Source organism: Brachycentrus maculatus, unplaced genomic scaffold (assembly GCF_059751285.1).
Source record: "Brachycentrus maculatus isolate JH-2025_06_01 unplaced genomic scaffold, ASM5975128v1 h1tg000310l, whole genome shotgun sequence".
NCBI classification, from domain to species: Eukaryota; Metazoa; Arthropoda; class Insecta; order Trichoptera; family Brachycentridae; genus Brachycentrus; species Brachycentrus maculatus.
Genome location: NW_028281060.1, coordinates 896999 through 915788, shown reverse-complemented (window position 1 = coordinate 915788; position 18790 = coordinate 896999). Strand labels below are relative to the sequence as shown.

Sequence of the window (18790 nt, the reverse complement as noted above, 5' to 3'; positions counted from 1 at the left end):
TTTTTAAAGTTCAAACATAAAATAAAATGTATTAAAAATAAATATCAAGCCACTGATTTAACTTTTTACTTCTGCAACAGATCTTTTTAGGTAAAACCTGAATATTTTTTCTCCATTTGAAAAATATTAAGTTTATTTAAAAAAAAAAATTATAATATGAAAATACCTTTTCTTCAATATGCAAAAATAACACTTTCTGCCCTGTAGCGGGTAAATATTAAGTTAAAAATATGCCGTTTTTGCTGGGATATAGTACATTTCTGGGCATTACGAAAACATGCACAACTCAAAATTGACAATTTTTGATTTATGACGTTCTTGAAAGGAGTGAGCGAAATATGTAAACACTTGTTAAATGTTTGTAGAATGAACATTTATAAACCGAGAATACCTGTATGTATTTTTCAGCGCGAGTTATTGAATAAAAATATTAATAATGACGGATTTAAAAAATCTTGTATAATATAAAATATCATCCTTGTCCAGAGAATAGTCACCAACTAACAAATGACATCGCAATGTTTAACACCAATACATACTGATAATGCTCGTTTTTGTCTCTCTTTGAATGATATATGATATAGTAAGCATTGGATTCTGTAGGTGCTTACTTTGCCTTTTACATTTTTATTTGGTGACTTTACTAATGTGAATGATATAAACAAACATTTGGGTGCTAATAAACATTTTTAATTAATGTTTATGAATAAACTAATGTATACTAAAGAATTGTTAAAACGAAAAAGCTAATAATATTTTTGTACGTAAGTCTTTACTTTATTTTGATGCACCTTTGCGATTTTTGATCCTCACATTATATTATAAGATAAAACGTTTGTTAAAATTATCAATTTAAATATATATTTATCGAATTACATATTATGTACGGAGAATATCCTGGTGACATACTCATTAAGAGTCATAATAATAACCTTGTTGACTTTATTTCACTTTTAAATTGCCATTTCAATGAGAGGCATATCATGATTTGTGTTGAAAAAATAACATATTTTTCTGACGACTTTCCCACATGACTTTTGACGCACACTCCACTTTCTATGTTACACAATTTCAGCACCATAATACCTTGAATATGGTCCGTTTAATCGCAAATATCAAGTTTAGTGGAACCTCTATAAAACAAATCACTCACTCCTTTCAAGAACGTCATAAATCAAAAAACTTGATTTTTCAGAAGAACGTTTTTAAAGTTTAAAAATATAACACAATGTATTAAAAATAAATATCAAGTCACTTATTGAACTTTTTACTGTGCAACAGATCTTTTTAGGTAAAATCTGAAGATTTTTTCCCCATTTGAAAAATATTTAGTATATTTAAAAAATTAATTAAACGATACCTTTTCTTAAAAATAACATTTTCTACCCTGTAGTGGGTAAATATTAAGTTAAAAATATGCGTCTTACGCTGGGATATAGTACATTTTCTGGGCATTCTGAAAACATGCACAACTGAAAATTGAGTGTTGTTTTTGCATTTTGAAGAAAAGGTATTATTTAAGTATTTTTTTAAATATACTAAATATTTTTCAAATGGAGAAAAAACCTCCAGGTTTTAACAAAAAAGATCTGTTACACAGTAAAAAGTTCAATAAGTAGCTAGATATTTATTTTTTATACATTGTATTATTGTGTTAAATTTTAAAAACGTTCTACTAAAAAAATCAAGTTTTTTGATTTATGACGTTCTTGAAAGGAGTGAGCGATATGTACCGTCCGGCACGTCAGTTAGCGTTTTAATACGACGATTGGCTTGGAATGGTTTGTGCTTCTGTCCATATTTTTTCAGATCGGTGCTCTTGATCGGTGCGTGAACATGTTGCGCATAAATTCAATCACGCTAAACTGTTGTAGTCGCTTTCATTTTCAAAACCGGACTGCTGGACGGTTAAATTCCGGGTAGGGGACAATCGCCCTAAGACCATTTTCTCATGTCTAAAATATGTTGTTTGTATAAAAAAATTGGGACTTAATTTACACAAAAAGCACAATAAAATACTAATTGTTGTTCAGTATTTTTCTCTGTTTACATTTATTTGAATTATTTTTAAATATAACGCTTGCACAATTTTTATATTAATTTATAGTTCTTTGTGAATGAATTGATTAAATATATTTTATATGCTGCAATAATTCTTTATTTATTATCCAAGACATAGGTCGGCAACCTTTTGTTGTAAAAGGGCCAAATATTTTTCATGGGGATCAGTGCGGGCCGCACTTGCAGTAGGTATACATACAATATTTATGTACAAATATTTTAGTTTTAAAAATAAAACGCTAAGTGTATATTTTAACGACATTTATTGTATTTAATAAAATCAATGAGATTCCCTTCGCTCCCTTTCTCGCTTCCTTTCACTCGATTGTGTATAATATCGTCCATCATGTGCGTTGCGGCGAGAATCTCGCGGGCCGCACCAAGATGTCCGCGGGCCGCAGGTTGCCGACCCATGATCCAAGATATTAAATATATTTTTTTAATATTGGTTAATTTACAATTTTTTTCTTTTTAAAACTATGAATCGATTTGAGTACTTCTTCTCAAAGAAACTTGTAAGGTATTAAAATGTTATTACATTTATTTAATTTGTTTTTAGTTGTGTATTTATAAAAATAAAATAAATCAGTACATTGTCAATTATAATATGTAAATATATATCGCACACTCCTTTCAACAACGTCATATATTAAAAAAATTGATTTTTCAGTAGACCGTTTTTAAAGTTTAAAAATATAATGAAATGTATTAAAAATAAATATCAAGCCTGTTATTGAGCTTTTTACTGTGCAACACATCTTTTTAGGTAAAACCTGAATGTTTTTTCTCCATTTGAAAAATATTCAGTTAATTTAAAAAATAATTAAAAAATATGTATCTTCAAAATGCAAAAACAACTCTTTCTGCCATGTAGCGGTTAAATATTAAGTGTAAAAAAATATGCTGCTTTTGCTGAGATATAGTACATTTTCTGATCATTCTGAAAACATGCACAACTGAAAATTGACGATTTTTTATATATGACGTTGTTGAAAGGAGTGAGCGATATATGTAAATTATTATCTTTCAGATTAGTTCATAATATTTACCCACTAAATGTTATTCAAAATTTGTATAAATATTCACGATATATTGTTATCTTTGAAATTTTCCTAATTATGAATGTTGTGATAAATTTTGTAATATTTTCTATTTAAATAAATGTGGACCAAATTTCCTAAACATAAACTTGGTTTTTCTATTTTTGACATATCAACGTAGATGAAGAAGAATATGGAAGTCTGGGTATATATCGCTCACTCCTTTCAAGAACGTCATAAATAAGAAAACTTGATTTTTCAGGAGAATGTTTTTAAAGTTTAAAAATATAACACAATGTATTAAAAATAAATATCAAGCCACTCATTAAACTTTTTAATATTCAACAGATCTTTTTAGGTAAAACCTGAAGGTTTTTTGTACATTCAAAAAATATTTAGTATATTTAAAAAAAAATATTAAACAATACCTTTTCTTCAAAATGCAAAAACAACACTTTCTGCCTTGTAGCGGGTAAATATTAAGTTCAAAATATGCTTTTTTTGCTGAAATATAGTACATTTTCTGGGCATTCCGAAAACATGCACAACTGAAAATTGTCAATTTTTGATTTATGACGTTCTTGAAAGGAGTGAGCGATATGTGTCACCTATCTTCAAAATCTGCCAGATCCATGTAAGTCAATTTTACAAAAAATGAATGAATGTTTCTAAGATTTTATGGAGGGCAAGTGTGTGATTGACGGGAGTGCCAGAGCAGGATATTTAAAGAAAATGCGTACTTACAGTTTGTTTATTGAATATAAATTTCTTACACTTTGATTACGATTTGATAATGATTTATTTTAATTTATCTAATTGATAATTGAACTTTAAATTAAATATGAAGCTAAAATATACGTTCTTTAACAATCAAGCGATGGCAGGCGATTCTCGCCCCCGCGCTCCGGTTGGCTGCTTTTGTTGAATCCGCTCAGTGTTGTCAACCTGACAACAGTAGTAGTAGCTACCCGCCTACAATTTGTCTACCTTTAGATAAAAAATGAAATAGAGAATTTTCCCATATTTTTGGAAATTGTTTCATTATTAAAAAAAAAAAAAACAAAACACGAAACAAACCGACGATGACTTCATCTTAATTTTTGACCTATCCCCGCTCTCTGATTGGCCCATATGGGTCAGAAGGCAAGTTTCATAAATATAGCGGAATTTGAAATACAATGCTGTTTTTAAGTATTTTTAGGAGGGTTTTCAAGTATATAAATATTTTAAACAATAAAATCCACAATTGGCATTCCGATAGAGTATTTATTTTAAAATCTTATAAAATTGGATCTGGCGGATTTTGAATGCAGGTGACATATATGTAAATCATGTAAGTCACACGTCGGATTACCGGACAAGAGTCATTCCTTCGACAACCCTCAGTAATTTAATTTAGTTTTGGATAATTTATATAGCGCCATTTTCGTAAAATACTACTTCAAGGGCTAGAGTATTATTTTAATATCTAGAAGGCACTGAAATTTAAATAAGGCCCTGTTCAGGTGAGCTAACTAGTTGTATGTTCAAGGATTGCCTTGTGTGCAACTAATTCTATATTTGAAATATAACAAAATGTTGAGATTGAATGAACTACCAATATTTTTAAAATGTCAAAATTGCCTCTACGATACAGAATTATTTTGATAAAATAACTTGGAAATATTTAGATATATTAAGTTAACAAAATGAGAAAAAATGTTATAAAATTTGCCTCAATCGGAATTATATTTCCATTAATTTTTATTCTGGGTAAATACATAAATATTTTTTAAATTAATAACTAATTAATAACTAAGGTGTGGAATGTGAATCAAATGAGTAGACAAAGAACAGTAAAACAAATTTAAGAGGCTTATGTAGTTGGTTATAGAACTAGAAAAAGACAGAGAAGAACTTGGCATGATTTAGTATATCAAATACTTGAAAGTGGTCAAGTCAGGAGTTGAAATAATTGGTATGAGGAGATGCATGAATGTGGAAGAAGCGAAGATTGTTTGCCAAGACAGTTTGGTGTGGCATTCTATATTCTCTACCTACCCCGACGGGGAAGGTAGAGAATATATAGCATGATGGTTAGTGAGATAATTAGTGTAGAAGGCACTGAAATTTAAATAACGCCTCGTTCAGATGAACTAGCTTGTTGTACGTGCAACGCTCGCCATCCATACAACAAAAAAAGAGATATTTCATTCTCAATATGTATTATTATTATTTAAAGCATTTACTTTGTGGTTAGTCATTTTTACTTATTTATTTTTTTACAAAATGTTAATAATATTAGTATATAACCACTCACTGAGATTTTTATGACCAAAAATCGCATGTGTTAAACATTTTGTGTAGTTTTAAGTGTGTAAATGGTGCTATGGTGGTAAAGGGTGGCATGCTGTGGTAGTGATTATCCTGACGAAGAGACGGGTACGTCTCGAAACCGGTAGACATAAAAATCTCAGTGAGTGGTTATGTACTAATATTATTAACATTTTTGTAAAAAAAATGAATAAGTAAGACATATTTCATTTATTGTTTCGGCATTACCACAAAGGGTAAGACATCATGAAATTTTAAATGAAAAACACTTGTTTTTTTACCACTTGAAGATGGAAGCATAGCTTCCGAAACTAGTCGTCTTAAAATAAACTCAAGTGGTAAAAAACAAGTGTTTTTCATTATAAAAATAGAGATATCAGAGGAATTTTACTTTAAAAAATTTCCCACAGATGCCACTAGAAGAATACTATTACCAAAAACAAAATAACATGTTGCCCTGAATATACGGAACACAGATCGAGAACCGCCAAACAATGTTATATTTAAATACTATGGATGATAAAGAAATATTAATGATATTTTTGTTTTAAAATACCTACTGGTTTAAGATTTTTGGCCATTTTGAAAAAACAATGCAATTTTTTGGCAGATGTTTAAAACTTCTCCGTTACAGTAGTAATTTTAATACGATTAGTACCCGATGAGTGTTAACATTCTTCTTCAAACCCTTATCTGCACCCGATGGTGCATAGGGCACTGCATCATATAAACGCAGTGTTATCTTTATCATTAACACATGAAGGAAAGGTGATCAGCCCTCCGCTTCAGGTATCAGTCCAGGGTAGTATTGAATAAATATTAGAGTGAAAAAAATCACTTATATTTTTTTGACCTTCCCTGGGAATCCAGCCCGGGACCTCTAGTACGGTGGCGGAGCGTGCTGACCATTACGCTATGGAGGCGTACCATTACACTACGGTGTTTAACATTATCCTCTGTATTTTTTCAGTAATGACTTATATAGGTTTGAAACCTATCATGCAATATTTAACATATCGAATAAGTTCTCAGGAATATTTGAGGTATGTTGTCTTTTTGGATGCAGATGTGGAAACTACCGAAATATACGTCTTCGCTTTTTCCAAGAATTTTTTGGGTAAGAAAAATTGTAGTCTTTATTTAAAACCTGTTGTGACACTTATTTTGAGGCAACCCGCATTGAAAATGATATGGAATGCATCGAAACATGTGTCACACTGGATATTAAAAAATAGTGGTATGCACCAAGTGAAATTTAAATTAAAAATGGATAGATGTTACCACTGCTGAATCAATTGATGAAAAGTAAGGTAAACCATTTCTAGAAATACTAACTCACTGGTAGATTTCTGTTACTGAAAATTTACCCAAAACTGTGGATGTAGTAGTCCTTAAACTGAGGACCACTGAGGTGTCATTTCTTCAACGGTCTCCAATTATATGATGGTGGAGACTGACCAGAGCATTTCGTCGTAACGTAACATGTTACGATGCAAGCATTCAAGTACAGTGAGCCGAGCTGCTCGCCGCTCCTTCCGAATGCTCCATCCGAAGTCGGATGCAATTTTAGGTCAGTACCAGGGTTGCCAATCTGTTGGGAATTCCCCAAACTGTGGGGGATCTTTCTTTATCTTCGTCTGCTGTAATTTATTAAAATCACGGAACCAAGAATCACGTCTTCGTCGTCCGACATTTTAACTACGAATGCAAAGATTCATACAGATTTTGGGTTATTGATTCTATACAAATTTGATACAGATTTCTAGACTGTAATTCAGATTTTTGGTTTGGCATATGGCAACACTGAGCACAAGGCCACAAGCGAGCAGTTGTGTTCTAAACGAGCACTGATCGCAGTCAGTCAGCAATGCCGTAACGTCGTAACATAACATGCTCGCCCAGGCGATGTTACGTTACGACGAAATGCTCCGGTCAGTCTCCACCATAATGAAGTGCCAAAAACGATGTAGGAAATTATGCCGTAAAACAGATTTTCATTGACTGTTGCAGCATGGGTCTTGGAAAGACAAAACAATTGGTCTTAATATCTTTCTTTAGTTTTTTAATTATTGAAGTAACATAAGTTAATAAATTTCTTTAGTCATATATGTATGTGCAGTAGACGCTCTCTTGATCGGCCTTGAAAAGACCGACCCAGGGCCGAATAACGAACAAGCCAGTTAAAGAGAAAGTAGTGAAAAACACATTAACGGCTTCACTAGCTAATGCTATTGAAAGTATAGATTTATTTAATATATTGTTATCCACCTTGAAGTCTGTACTTTCTCAGCATTTCTTCTCCATGTTATAATGGATAAATTTAAACTTGTGTTTCACTCTCTCTCTCGCTGCTCGCTGATAGTGTGTGAAGAAGATGTGTATTTATCAGTCAGCTTACTATGTGTTATTTTATTATTATTTTATGTTTAAGTCTTTTTGTTTCTCTATTAGTGTATTCATTAGTGTATTTTCATATTAGGTACTGTATATATGTATAATGTTAAAGGCATTAGCCGTTCAAAAAATAAATTAATTAATATATTAAAAAAACACTTTCGCAAGGAACAAAAAAAAAACACTAAGAAAACAATAATTTTCTTCTGTATTGGAAACTCCCACATTAAAATTAACATTTCACAAACTGTAAAAAATAGTACAGGAAAACACCACTCATCTTTAAAAAAATGGATTAAAATATTCTGTTTTTTTTTGCTACTTCTTGTGTTGAATCGACTTTTTAGAGGCCGGTTATGATAGCGTCTACTGTATGTATATTTCTATACATACTAGTACCGTAGAACGAGCTACTTGAACTTTGATGTGTTACTTGAGCCCAGTACAAAAAAGAGATTTAAATCTGTATTTGGTCTACAATAATGAACGTATCGTGACAATAAGTGTCACCTGTCAGGGAAACAATGAATCATGTCGATACGTTCATTATTGTAGACCAGATACAGATCTAAATATTATTTTTGTACTGGGCTCAAGTAACATATCAAAGTTCAAGTAGCCACGTTCTACGTTAGTTGAAAAGTGGAGTTTTTAGTGGAATTACACAAAGTGAACAATGATAATGAGAAGAGTGTTATTTATTAATGACTTACACTTACAGGAAATTTGATTGTGGAAAATGAATTTCACACTAATACTACTCCCGGCATATTCACCTTGAATCACTTTGAGCATATGAGAAACGTAAGTTATAATCTTGATATTTAAACATTTCAAATTACTGCCGGTACGTGGAATATTGTGGATGAGTATCATCACTGAACAACAAACTAGACAAAAATATTGAAATCTTTTAGTACACAACCATGATACACGATTTACACACAACGAATGTTTGATAGTCCCAAGAATTAACAATAAATATGGGAGTCCAACACTGCGATATATCGTTCCGAACATTTTTAATTTGTTGCTGACAGATGTTAGAGGTCAAAATAAATTATGGAACAAAGGCAAAATAAAGGAATGGGTGAATGATTAAGAGTTAATTTTATGAAAATTGTAAAATGTTTTTATTCTTAATTTTTCTCCCTTTTGTGTGTATATTAGGTTAAAACCGTTAAAAGCAATAAAAATGGATTAAAAAAGAACTCCACCGACAAGACACACAAGGTGGCTTGGTGGGTCTCTGCAAAAAATTGTTACAGTTAATTGTGTGCAATTTATGTTAATAAAAAAATAAAATTAAATAAAATAAAAAAGAAATTCAATAAATACAGACAGCCATATTAAAACTATGACTATATAACACATGGCAACAAGAACTCTTCTCTGTCCTATTCCTATTCTGTTACTGAGGGTTGTAGCCCTTGTGGATGCAATGATTCTTCTCCAGTTATCCTTTGACTGCGCTGCACGTAGTGCTCCAACCACCGAGGTGCCTGCTGCTGCCTTAACTTGATCGGTCCATCGTGTGGGGATCTTCCTCTCCCTCTCTTCCCCTCTAGGCTACCTATCACAACCAACAACAAGAACTACGTGTAAATAATCTTTGCACTGGGCGGAGCTGACATGTTTAGGTGCAGACTGACCGGAGCATTTCGTCATAACATAACACGTTACGATGCAAGCGTTCAGGCAGTCAGTACACCGAGCCGAGCGCTCCATCCATAGTTCCGGATGCTCGCTGATGCTCGCCGCGAGCGATGTTACATTATGTTACGTCGTAACATTATGTTACGACGAAATGCTCCGGTCAGTCTCCACCTTTTTACGTTTTTGTACATACTTCTCTGCAATATTGCGTGGAATCAAAGTTTTACAATACAATTCACAGAATGTAGTCGAAAATAGAAGCGGAGGAAGACCAAGGAAAACTTGGCAAGAACACTTGGGCGTGGGTAGGTCAGCAGTCGAAATAATCTACGGGTATGTGTGATGAGATGCATGAATGTGGAAGAGACAAAGTATGTTTCCAAGGACAGAGTTGTGTGGTGTTTTACTCTCTCTGCTTACCCCCGTGGACAAGTGGGGTTGATGGTTAGTTAGTTTGTTTATTTATGCAATCAATATTTAAACATTGAACTTTCAAGGATTACTGAAGTAGGTAATTGAAAATAAAGATGACAATAATGAATTCGAATAGAAATAGTGTATTCCATCAATAATACTCCATTTGTTCTGTCCCTGCTTAGTGTAATAGTAAGAACATTTGCCTACCATGCTGGAGGTCCCAGGTTCAATTCCCAGGGGGGTCAAAATAAAAATAAAAAGTTATTTTTCACTTTAATATTTATTTAATATTATGGTAGACTGTAGAACTTTAAGCGCAGGCCTGGATACAAGAGAGCCGAAGGGGCCAAGAAATACTTGTCCTATGAAGAGGTCTTTTTTATATCCGTGCTTTCTTAAAAGAAACTGTAATAATGTAAAAATTCTGTAAACGGAGGGGTAAATCGTTGGGACTTTAACCCTTTCCGGTCCCCCAAAATTAAAAAAAGAAATCTAGGTAGACAGTTACATTCCAATTAGAGAAAAAATCTTTTGTCCTCTGCTCCACATACTGTTGTAATAGATACAAGTGACAAAAATGTAAGCTTGGAATTTAAATAAATAATCCTGATGAAAAAAATGTGGAATAATATCCGACATGGGACCTAAGAGCAAAAAATCAATGTCGAATGAGATTTGATATTGGACCCGTAAGGGTTAAGCCAGCTCTCTTTCACAGTATTTTTACCTTTGTCTAGGTCTATTATATCCCGATTTGACTGTACTCATATATAACCTTTGTATAAATGATGCTGAGACATCTAATATTGCATATTTGAACAGGACTTTAAGCTGATTCAACACTGCCTTGATATAGTGCGGAACATTGTACCGGAAGAGCATCGTCAGCTGACCCCTTTGCTGTTGAGAGGCATTCGTGATGAGTCCTTCTCGGGAGACATCCGGAAACAATTTATGGTTCTGGATAGTATTACTTCCGTGCTGGAGGATTCTGAGTTCTGTGTCCGTCCCGACTATGTTCGAATGAAGAAGGATAAGGAGAGCGACTTTAGCAAATGGTTGGCTCTCAACACATTACAAGGTTGGCATTATGTATAAGGAATATTCATTAATTTAACGCTTTAACCACATCACACATGACATACACTGAAAAAGACGCGCAATGACAGTAGCTTTAAAAAATAGTCACAGATGATCACGACGCGAAATAATACTAGTAACGCCCTCTCACAATAATTTATTTTTATTAAATATATTCGTTTATTATATAAATTCAATCATTATTTTTGAAGCTGATGAAACAACAACGCTTGTGACAATGCTCCAGCCTATTCACTCGATCACTGTTCTTCCCCACCCACCTTACTCACCTGATCTCGCTCTTCTGACTTCTTCTTGTTCCCCAAACTCAAAAGACCTTTGTAAAGAAGAAGATTTAGGACGATTCCCGAGATTGAGGCAAAGGCGGCAAAGGATCTGAAGGAGAAGCATCACAAGAGAAGCGTTCCGGGACTGTTTCCAAAAGTGGAAACACCGTTGGGATAAGTGTGTGCGTCGGGGAGGTGAATACTTTGAAGGGGACTTAGACATGTGGCTTCTAAATAAAATACATTTTGTGTTTTGACATTTGCTGTTTGAATATTGCTTATCGACGTGCTTGCTTTGAAAAAGGAATCAAGTTTTGATGCAATATTTGATGTTTGGTGTTTTTTTTTATTATAATGAACTCTCAAAAATTACGAAAATACATATAACATAGTTGATCTTCGCAAATAGTCAATAATTTGACCGGATTTTTGTCCGTTTTCCATAGATATAATATTTTCTATAAATGGAGGTCCATTATATTGAAGTTTTACTGTACATCATTACCTATTTATAATTTTTTCCGTGAAATATGCAGATGTATCCATTGAAAATTTCTTTTAAAATGTCAATAATTATCAATTCATTGATATTTTTTGTTGCTAAATTACAAATATGAGTGGACTCCCTTAAACAAATGATACAGCTGCGCATCTCCGCACACTAAACTAAGAAACACATTTGTGTTTCTTAGTTTAGTGAGAGTAAGTGCCTTGTTTATTGCTCTTGTGTGATGTATGGGTGTATGATTTATTTTTTCAGAGGGGGATAAAAATTCTCTTTTGATACTTACGGACCAGTACTTAGACATGTTTTTCAAACCAAAATCGTATGACAGTGACAACGAACCAATGGACCCCATGTGGGACAGCCACAGGTAAGTAAACTTCCATGTCAAACGGTGTGTATAGGGTACTGCACCATATTGACACAGTGTTATCTTAATTAAGAAAGGTGTGTTGAGATGGTTTGGACATGTAGAACGAATGAGTGAGGAAAGAACGGTAAAACAAATTTATGAGGCGAATGTTATTGGGAAAAGAAGCAAAGGAAGACCGAGAAAAACATGGCACGATCAGGTATGCCAAATACTTGAAAGTGGTCAGGTTAGGAGTCGTAACAATCGGCGGGTATGTATGAGGAGATGCATGAACGTGGAAGAGGCGAAGAATGTTTGCAAGGACAGAGTGGTGTGGCGCTCTATTCTCTCTGCCTATCCCTGCGGGGAAGCGGCGTGATGGTTAGTTAGTTAGTTATCTTAATTGATGATAGTTAGTATATTTAAAAAAAGCGGGTAAATATTTAGTTAAAAATACATTACATAAAATACAGTACATTTTATGGGCATTCCGAAAACATGCACAACTGAAAATTAATTATTTTTGATATATGACGTTGTCGAAAGGAGTGAGCGAAATGTCTACTTTTTCGGAGATATGTTTGAAGTGCTTTCTATAACTTTGTCAGGCAGTCGTTTGAATTTTCAGATACAACGCGCTGGGACTGAAGAATATAAGAAAGTCAAGCTTGACCAATTCCTACTCACCGGGCAAATTCACCCACGAGTCGGAATGCTTGAGTCCATCCTTCAACCATTTGGAATGGGACAAGTTTGCAAACATGTAATATACATTTTTCATTGTAATTTTTGTGCTATCATTGCCTTATAAGTCTGGATCCCGAGGGATCCAAAAAAATCCCGCACAGATCCCGATGAATCCAAACTGTGCGAGTGTGTAATCATTTATTAGTATGTATTTCTTATTCTATCGGAGGTTTTTTGCGAGATCCCATGGAATCTAAAAAATCCCGAGTGGATCCCACAGGATTGAAGACTGTGTAGGTGTGTTATTCTTAAATGGCATGTACTTCTGAGTCTACTGGTGGAATTCCGCTGGATCCCATGAGGTACAAAGAATCATGAGTGGATCCCACGGGATTGAAGACCTGTGTAGTTGGGCAATCCGTAATTAGTATGTACATCTGAGTATATTGGTTGAATTCCGGCTGGATCCTACGGGATCCAGAAAAGATACGAATGGATCCCACGAGATTAAAGTCTGTGTAGTTGTGCAATCTTTAATTAGTATAAGCATCTTAGTATATTGGTGGAATTCCGGCTGGATCCCACGGGATCCGTAAAATCCCGAGTGGATCCCACAGGATTGAAGACTGTGTAGGTATGTAATTCTTAATTAGTATGTCCTTCTGAGTTTACTGGTGGAATTCCGGCTGGATCCTACAGGATCCAGTAAAGATACGAATGGATCCTACGAGATTAAAATCTGTGTAGTTGTGCAATCTTTAATTAGTATGAACATCTTAGTATATTGGTGGAATTCCGGCTGGATCCCACGGGATCCATAAAATCCCGAGTGGATCCCACAGGATTGAAGACTATGTAGGTATGTAATTCTTAATTAGTATGTCCTTCTGAGTTTACTGGTGGAATTCCGGTTGGATACCACGGGATCCAAACTATTACGAGCGTATCCCACGGAATTGAGCACTGTGTAGGGGTGCAAACTTTAATAAGTATGTATTTCAGAGTGGAATTCCACTGGATTCCATGGGATCCATAAAAGTCAAGAGCCGATCGCACGGGATTTTACACTGTCTTGTGCAACCCTTAATTAGTATGTGCTTCTGAGTCTATTGGTGGAATTCGGCTGGTTGCCACGGGATCCAGAAAGGTCGCGAGCGGATCCCACTAGGTCTGGAGCTCACACTCAGGGACTGATTTTCTTTTCAGTATGGCCGCAAAAAAAGACGGGGAGAAAGGAATTAATATTTTTCCGATTTGCCGCCAGACGTTGAATAATATCATCGGTGATCTGTCAAAACCTTATTTGTTTTATCCGTATATTATAAGAGAAATGGAAGTGTTTACTTTTGGATTTTTTTCCATACTAAATCCTCGTAAGTAAAAAATTAATCATTATGTTGTACTTAGCAAGGCAAGATGGCTGCTGTTTCTGCACACAGCAGAGTTTAAATTTATTTTTTATACAATTACCTAAGGATAGATTGCGCAAACTACAATTTATCTATTTATTTATCTTTATCCACTTTGTGAGTTTACATATGAAAGAGAATTGATGAGCGTGTTAATTTTACATTTACCTATTAAATATATAATTGAAATAATTTATATTAATTAAATCATTATGATATCAGGTTGCGCGAAGGAGCATATTCGGCAAAACACACATAAAAAAGACAAGACAGTCTCTTGACTGAACACACGCGAATAAAGCATACTTTAAATAATTCACGTGAAAGATACCAAGAAAGTTACACAAGCAGTTAGTTACTTGAAAAAAACTGTGAAAATAGCATAGGAAAATAGACTAGGAAAAACTAACTTAAAACCGCGCTTGAAAAATTATACATGAGAGTACACACGCAAATAAAGCACATTAAAAAAAAAACGCGAATTAATAAAGACACCAGGAAAAACACACATGATAGCACGCTTAAAAAAACACATTCAAAAATGCATACTGAAATACATATACATAAAATAACATATAAACAAACACGGGTATAAAAAAAAATATATATATATATATATATATATATATATATATATATATATATATATATATATATATATATATATATATATATATATATATATATATATATATATATATATATATATATATATATATATATATATATATATATATATATATATATATATATATATATATATATATATATATATATATATATATATATATATATATATATATATATATATATATATATATATATATATATATATATATATATATATATATATATATATATATATATATATATATATATATATATATATATATATATATATATATATATATATATATATATATATATATTTATGTATACCGATGGTTATAAATGTAGGAAGAGCTACCGCTATGTTGAACAATATCTCATTGGATATTGATCTGTTCCATGTGTCTGAAGGAGTTTTCCGAAGCGGGATTCTTCTACACCTTGAGCAATAGTTCATGCATGTATTTCATTTTAATGTATACGATTAAAAAAAAAATTATAGTTATATATATGTATATATATATTTATTCAATTTATTTATTTCAATTAATATATACATTACAAACTATAAAAAAAATTTATAACTATATGTATACATATATATTTACATCGTTTTAGTGATGACCAATAGTCAGAAAGCTGAGATAGTGGTTAGCGATATATACAAGGGAGCTCAAGACGCGTGCACCATTCCTGATGACAAATTACCCTGGAAATGTCTGGACTTGACGTACATCTACATACTGCTGCATGACATATTGAAATTTCCCGACACGAAGTCTATCAAGGTAACGTATCGTCTTATTTACCGGTAGGTCCGGAAGGTCGGATAACCGAGACTCTACTGCAGTGTTCGGCAAACTTTTTTTATTCAAGGTACACCTACCAAATTAAGAAATTTCAGAGGTGCATATTTACCATATAATGGTAACATGTTTAACATATTATGTTTGATGCGAAATGTGAGCCTACTTACCTGAGCACAGGCAATCAAAATTTGGAGCATTTCTCTCACTCCTTTCAACAACGTCATCAAAAAACTTTTCAGGAGATCGTTTTTTAAAGTTTAAGAATATAATAGAATGTATTGAAAATATCAAGCCACTTATTGAGCTTTTTACTGTGCAGCAGATCTTTTTAGTTTAAACCTGAAGGTTTTTTCTCTATTTGAAAAGTATTTGGTACATTTAAAAAAATAATTTAACAATATCTTTTCTTCAAAACACAAAAACAAAACTTTTTCCCCTCTAGCGGGTAAATATTAAGTTAAAAATATGCCGTTTTTGCTGGGATATAGAACATTTTCTGGGCATTCCAAAAACATGCACAACTGAAAATTGACGATTTTTGATTTATGAAGCTGTTGAAAGGAGTGAGCGAATTGTGTTATTTTCACAAAACTAGACTTTTTTACGCGGCACATCAACTAATCACCACGGTACACCAGTGTGCCGCGGCACACACTTTGCGGAACAAAGCTCTACTGTATTTTTGAATTGTGAAATTTTTTGTTTTTTAGATTTTACCCAATTATTTGGTAAAAGGTCACACTGTGTCGTCGCCTCTCGGGATAGCGCTACGTGCGTTTATGAGCTATATGGAGCCTTATGAAGTCGAAGCTCCAGTTTTGCGGGAATATATCGCGCAAGTAAACGTGGTGAAGGATGACGTTTACGACTGACGGGAGAAAATTGAAAATGCGGTGAAACAGCACACACGAAGAAACGCACAGGAAAAAAGGATAATCAAAAAATGGGGATGAAAAAAATACATTTAGAAAATCGCAGTTGAAGAAACACACGTGAAAATAGTTTACTTTAAAAATAGGCACGAGAAAAACAAATAAAAAAACATGGTTGAAGAAACTCGCGTTTAAAAAGCATAATTTAAATGTAAATATTCATGAGAAAAACGATCTTGAAGCATCACAGTTATAGAAGAACACATTAAAAAGCATACTTTGTAAAAAATAAATTGGCATAAGAAAAACACACATGAAAAAAGCATACTTAAAAAAAACAAATAGGAATGAGAGTACACACGTGGAAAAATTATTCAACACAATAAAATACTATGTTTTAAAAAAAAATATTAATAACATCATCATCATCTTCTAAAGGCAGCGCCTTGTTGTGTCAGCCACTTGTCTCTGTCAGTCGCCATCCTCTTGAGCTGCGAATAGGAGGAGACGTCCATGAGCCGCTTCAAATCCTGGAAGTATGAAGTTCTTGGGCGGCCTCTTGTTCGTTTTCCCAAGATTCTTCCTTCGAAGATGTTGCTAAGAAAGGTGCTATGTCTAATTGAGTGCCCTTAGCTTGGCCTTCCTCTTCAAAATATGATTTATAAGCTCTCTTCTTTCTTTTACGTCCTGCAACACCTTTTCGTTGGACTTCCTTACGACCCATGATGTCTTGGTCATCTTCCTCCAACATTTTAATAACATAGGTACTTAAAATATATGTATGGAAGAAACCCACTGTCATAAATATGCCTAAAATGTATACATGTAAAATTAATCTTCTATTTGCTATAAAAAATGTGTAGTAAAAAGTTTGATCAGGAAGGACTTGTATATTTAAAAATATATTTAAAAAAATATATTAATATTTATATATATATATATATATATATATATATATATATATATATATATATATATATATATATATATATATATATATATATATATATATATATATATTTCACGGTTCGAAAACTGGAATTGTATAAAGATAAGAACTTATTGGAGCCACGATAAAATCTATTGTTACAAATAGAACCAACAATTACATAGCTATTATTATTAGACAATAGGTTCCATAGACCTGTTATGTAAATTATCCGTACTACAAATGTAATGTTAATTCAATAAAGACTAACAATTGGCGTCTTACGCAACCACGTATTATTGTACCTCGACATTTATTTATTTAAATATATTCATGTTTCAAATTTTCAGGTATAAAGTATAAGCCTCTGTGGTTCATATGGTATTACCCATACCTTATTTAACCTTTAGAATGCTGAAAATCGATATATCGACTGTGGATCGATAAAGCGCACTAGTCTATATATCGACGATGACACCAGTGTATTTTGCGGGCGAGCTGGCGGGTTGTGTCGCAGCGTGAAACTTTATTTTTAAATGATGAAAACCATTTAAATGATATTATTTTAAAAAAAGAAACGTATTATTTGTCTAGAGAATTATCAATTTTTTATTTGAATTTTACTCGGTAAATACCACCCTTTCCTTAAATCTATTGTGACACGTGTTTTTATGAATTCCAAATCATTTTCAAACACCGCATAAAAATGATGCGGAATGCATCCAAACACGTGTCACAATAGATTTAAAGATATATTGGTATTTACCAAGTGCAACTTAAATTGAAAATGGATAGATTTTACCACAAATTGACCGCCGAATCAATGTATGAAATTAGAGAATTATCTGAGATAAGCATTATCGATAAAATTAAGAAAGTAGTGTTGAGATGGTTTGGACATGTAGAACGAATGAGTGAGGAAAGAACGGTAAAACAAATTTATGAGGCGAATGTAATTGGAAAAGGGAGCAGAGGGTTCTCCCACCGAGAAAAACTTGGCACGATCAGGTATGCCAAATACTTAAAAGTGGTCAGGTTAGGAGTCGTAATAATCGTCGGGTATGTATGACGAAATGCATGAACGCGGCGAAGAATGTTTGCAAAGACAGAGTGGTGTGGCGTTCATTCTCTCTGCCTACCCCTGCGGGGAAGCGGCGTGATGCTTAGTTAGAGAATTATCATTTGGGAACATTTCTTCCAATATCAAAAGTTTTTCCTTCGTAATTGAATTTCTTTTAACATGCTTCAAAAGTAAAAGTATCGGGACACTTAAAATTTATGATTAAAATGTAACTTTGTTTTAAAATCACTATAATTTATATTAAATTATATTAAATTTTAGTAAATTTATATTAAATTTTAAGTATAATT

The 18790-nt window shown here is 33.0% G+C and overlaps 1 protein-coding gene across 1 annotated transcript; it reads left to right on the top strand.

Moving 5' to 3' along the window:
• The first annotated feature begins 4688 nt into the window (after positions 1 to 4688).
• On the top strand, positions 4689 to 17399 carry LOC148304642 (ectonucleoside triphosphate diphosphohydrolase 5-like). Its single transcript, XM_088267959.1, has 9 exons — positions 4689 to 4853; positions 6385 to 6531; positions 8530 to 8612; positions 10704 to 10962; positions 12009 to 12123; positions 12734 to 12868; positions 13999 to 14165; positions 15429 to 15598; positions 16330 to 17399. Exons 1-9 carry the CDS (start codon positions 4790 to 4792, stop codon positions 16489 to 16491), a joined length of 1302 nt encoding a protein of 433 aa, XP_088124085.1. The 5' UTR covers positions 4689 to 4789; the 3' UTR covers positions 16492 to 17399.
• The last annotated feature ends 1391 nt before the right edge of the window (positions 17400 to 18790 follow it).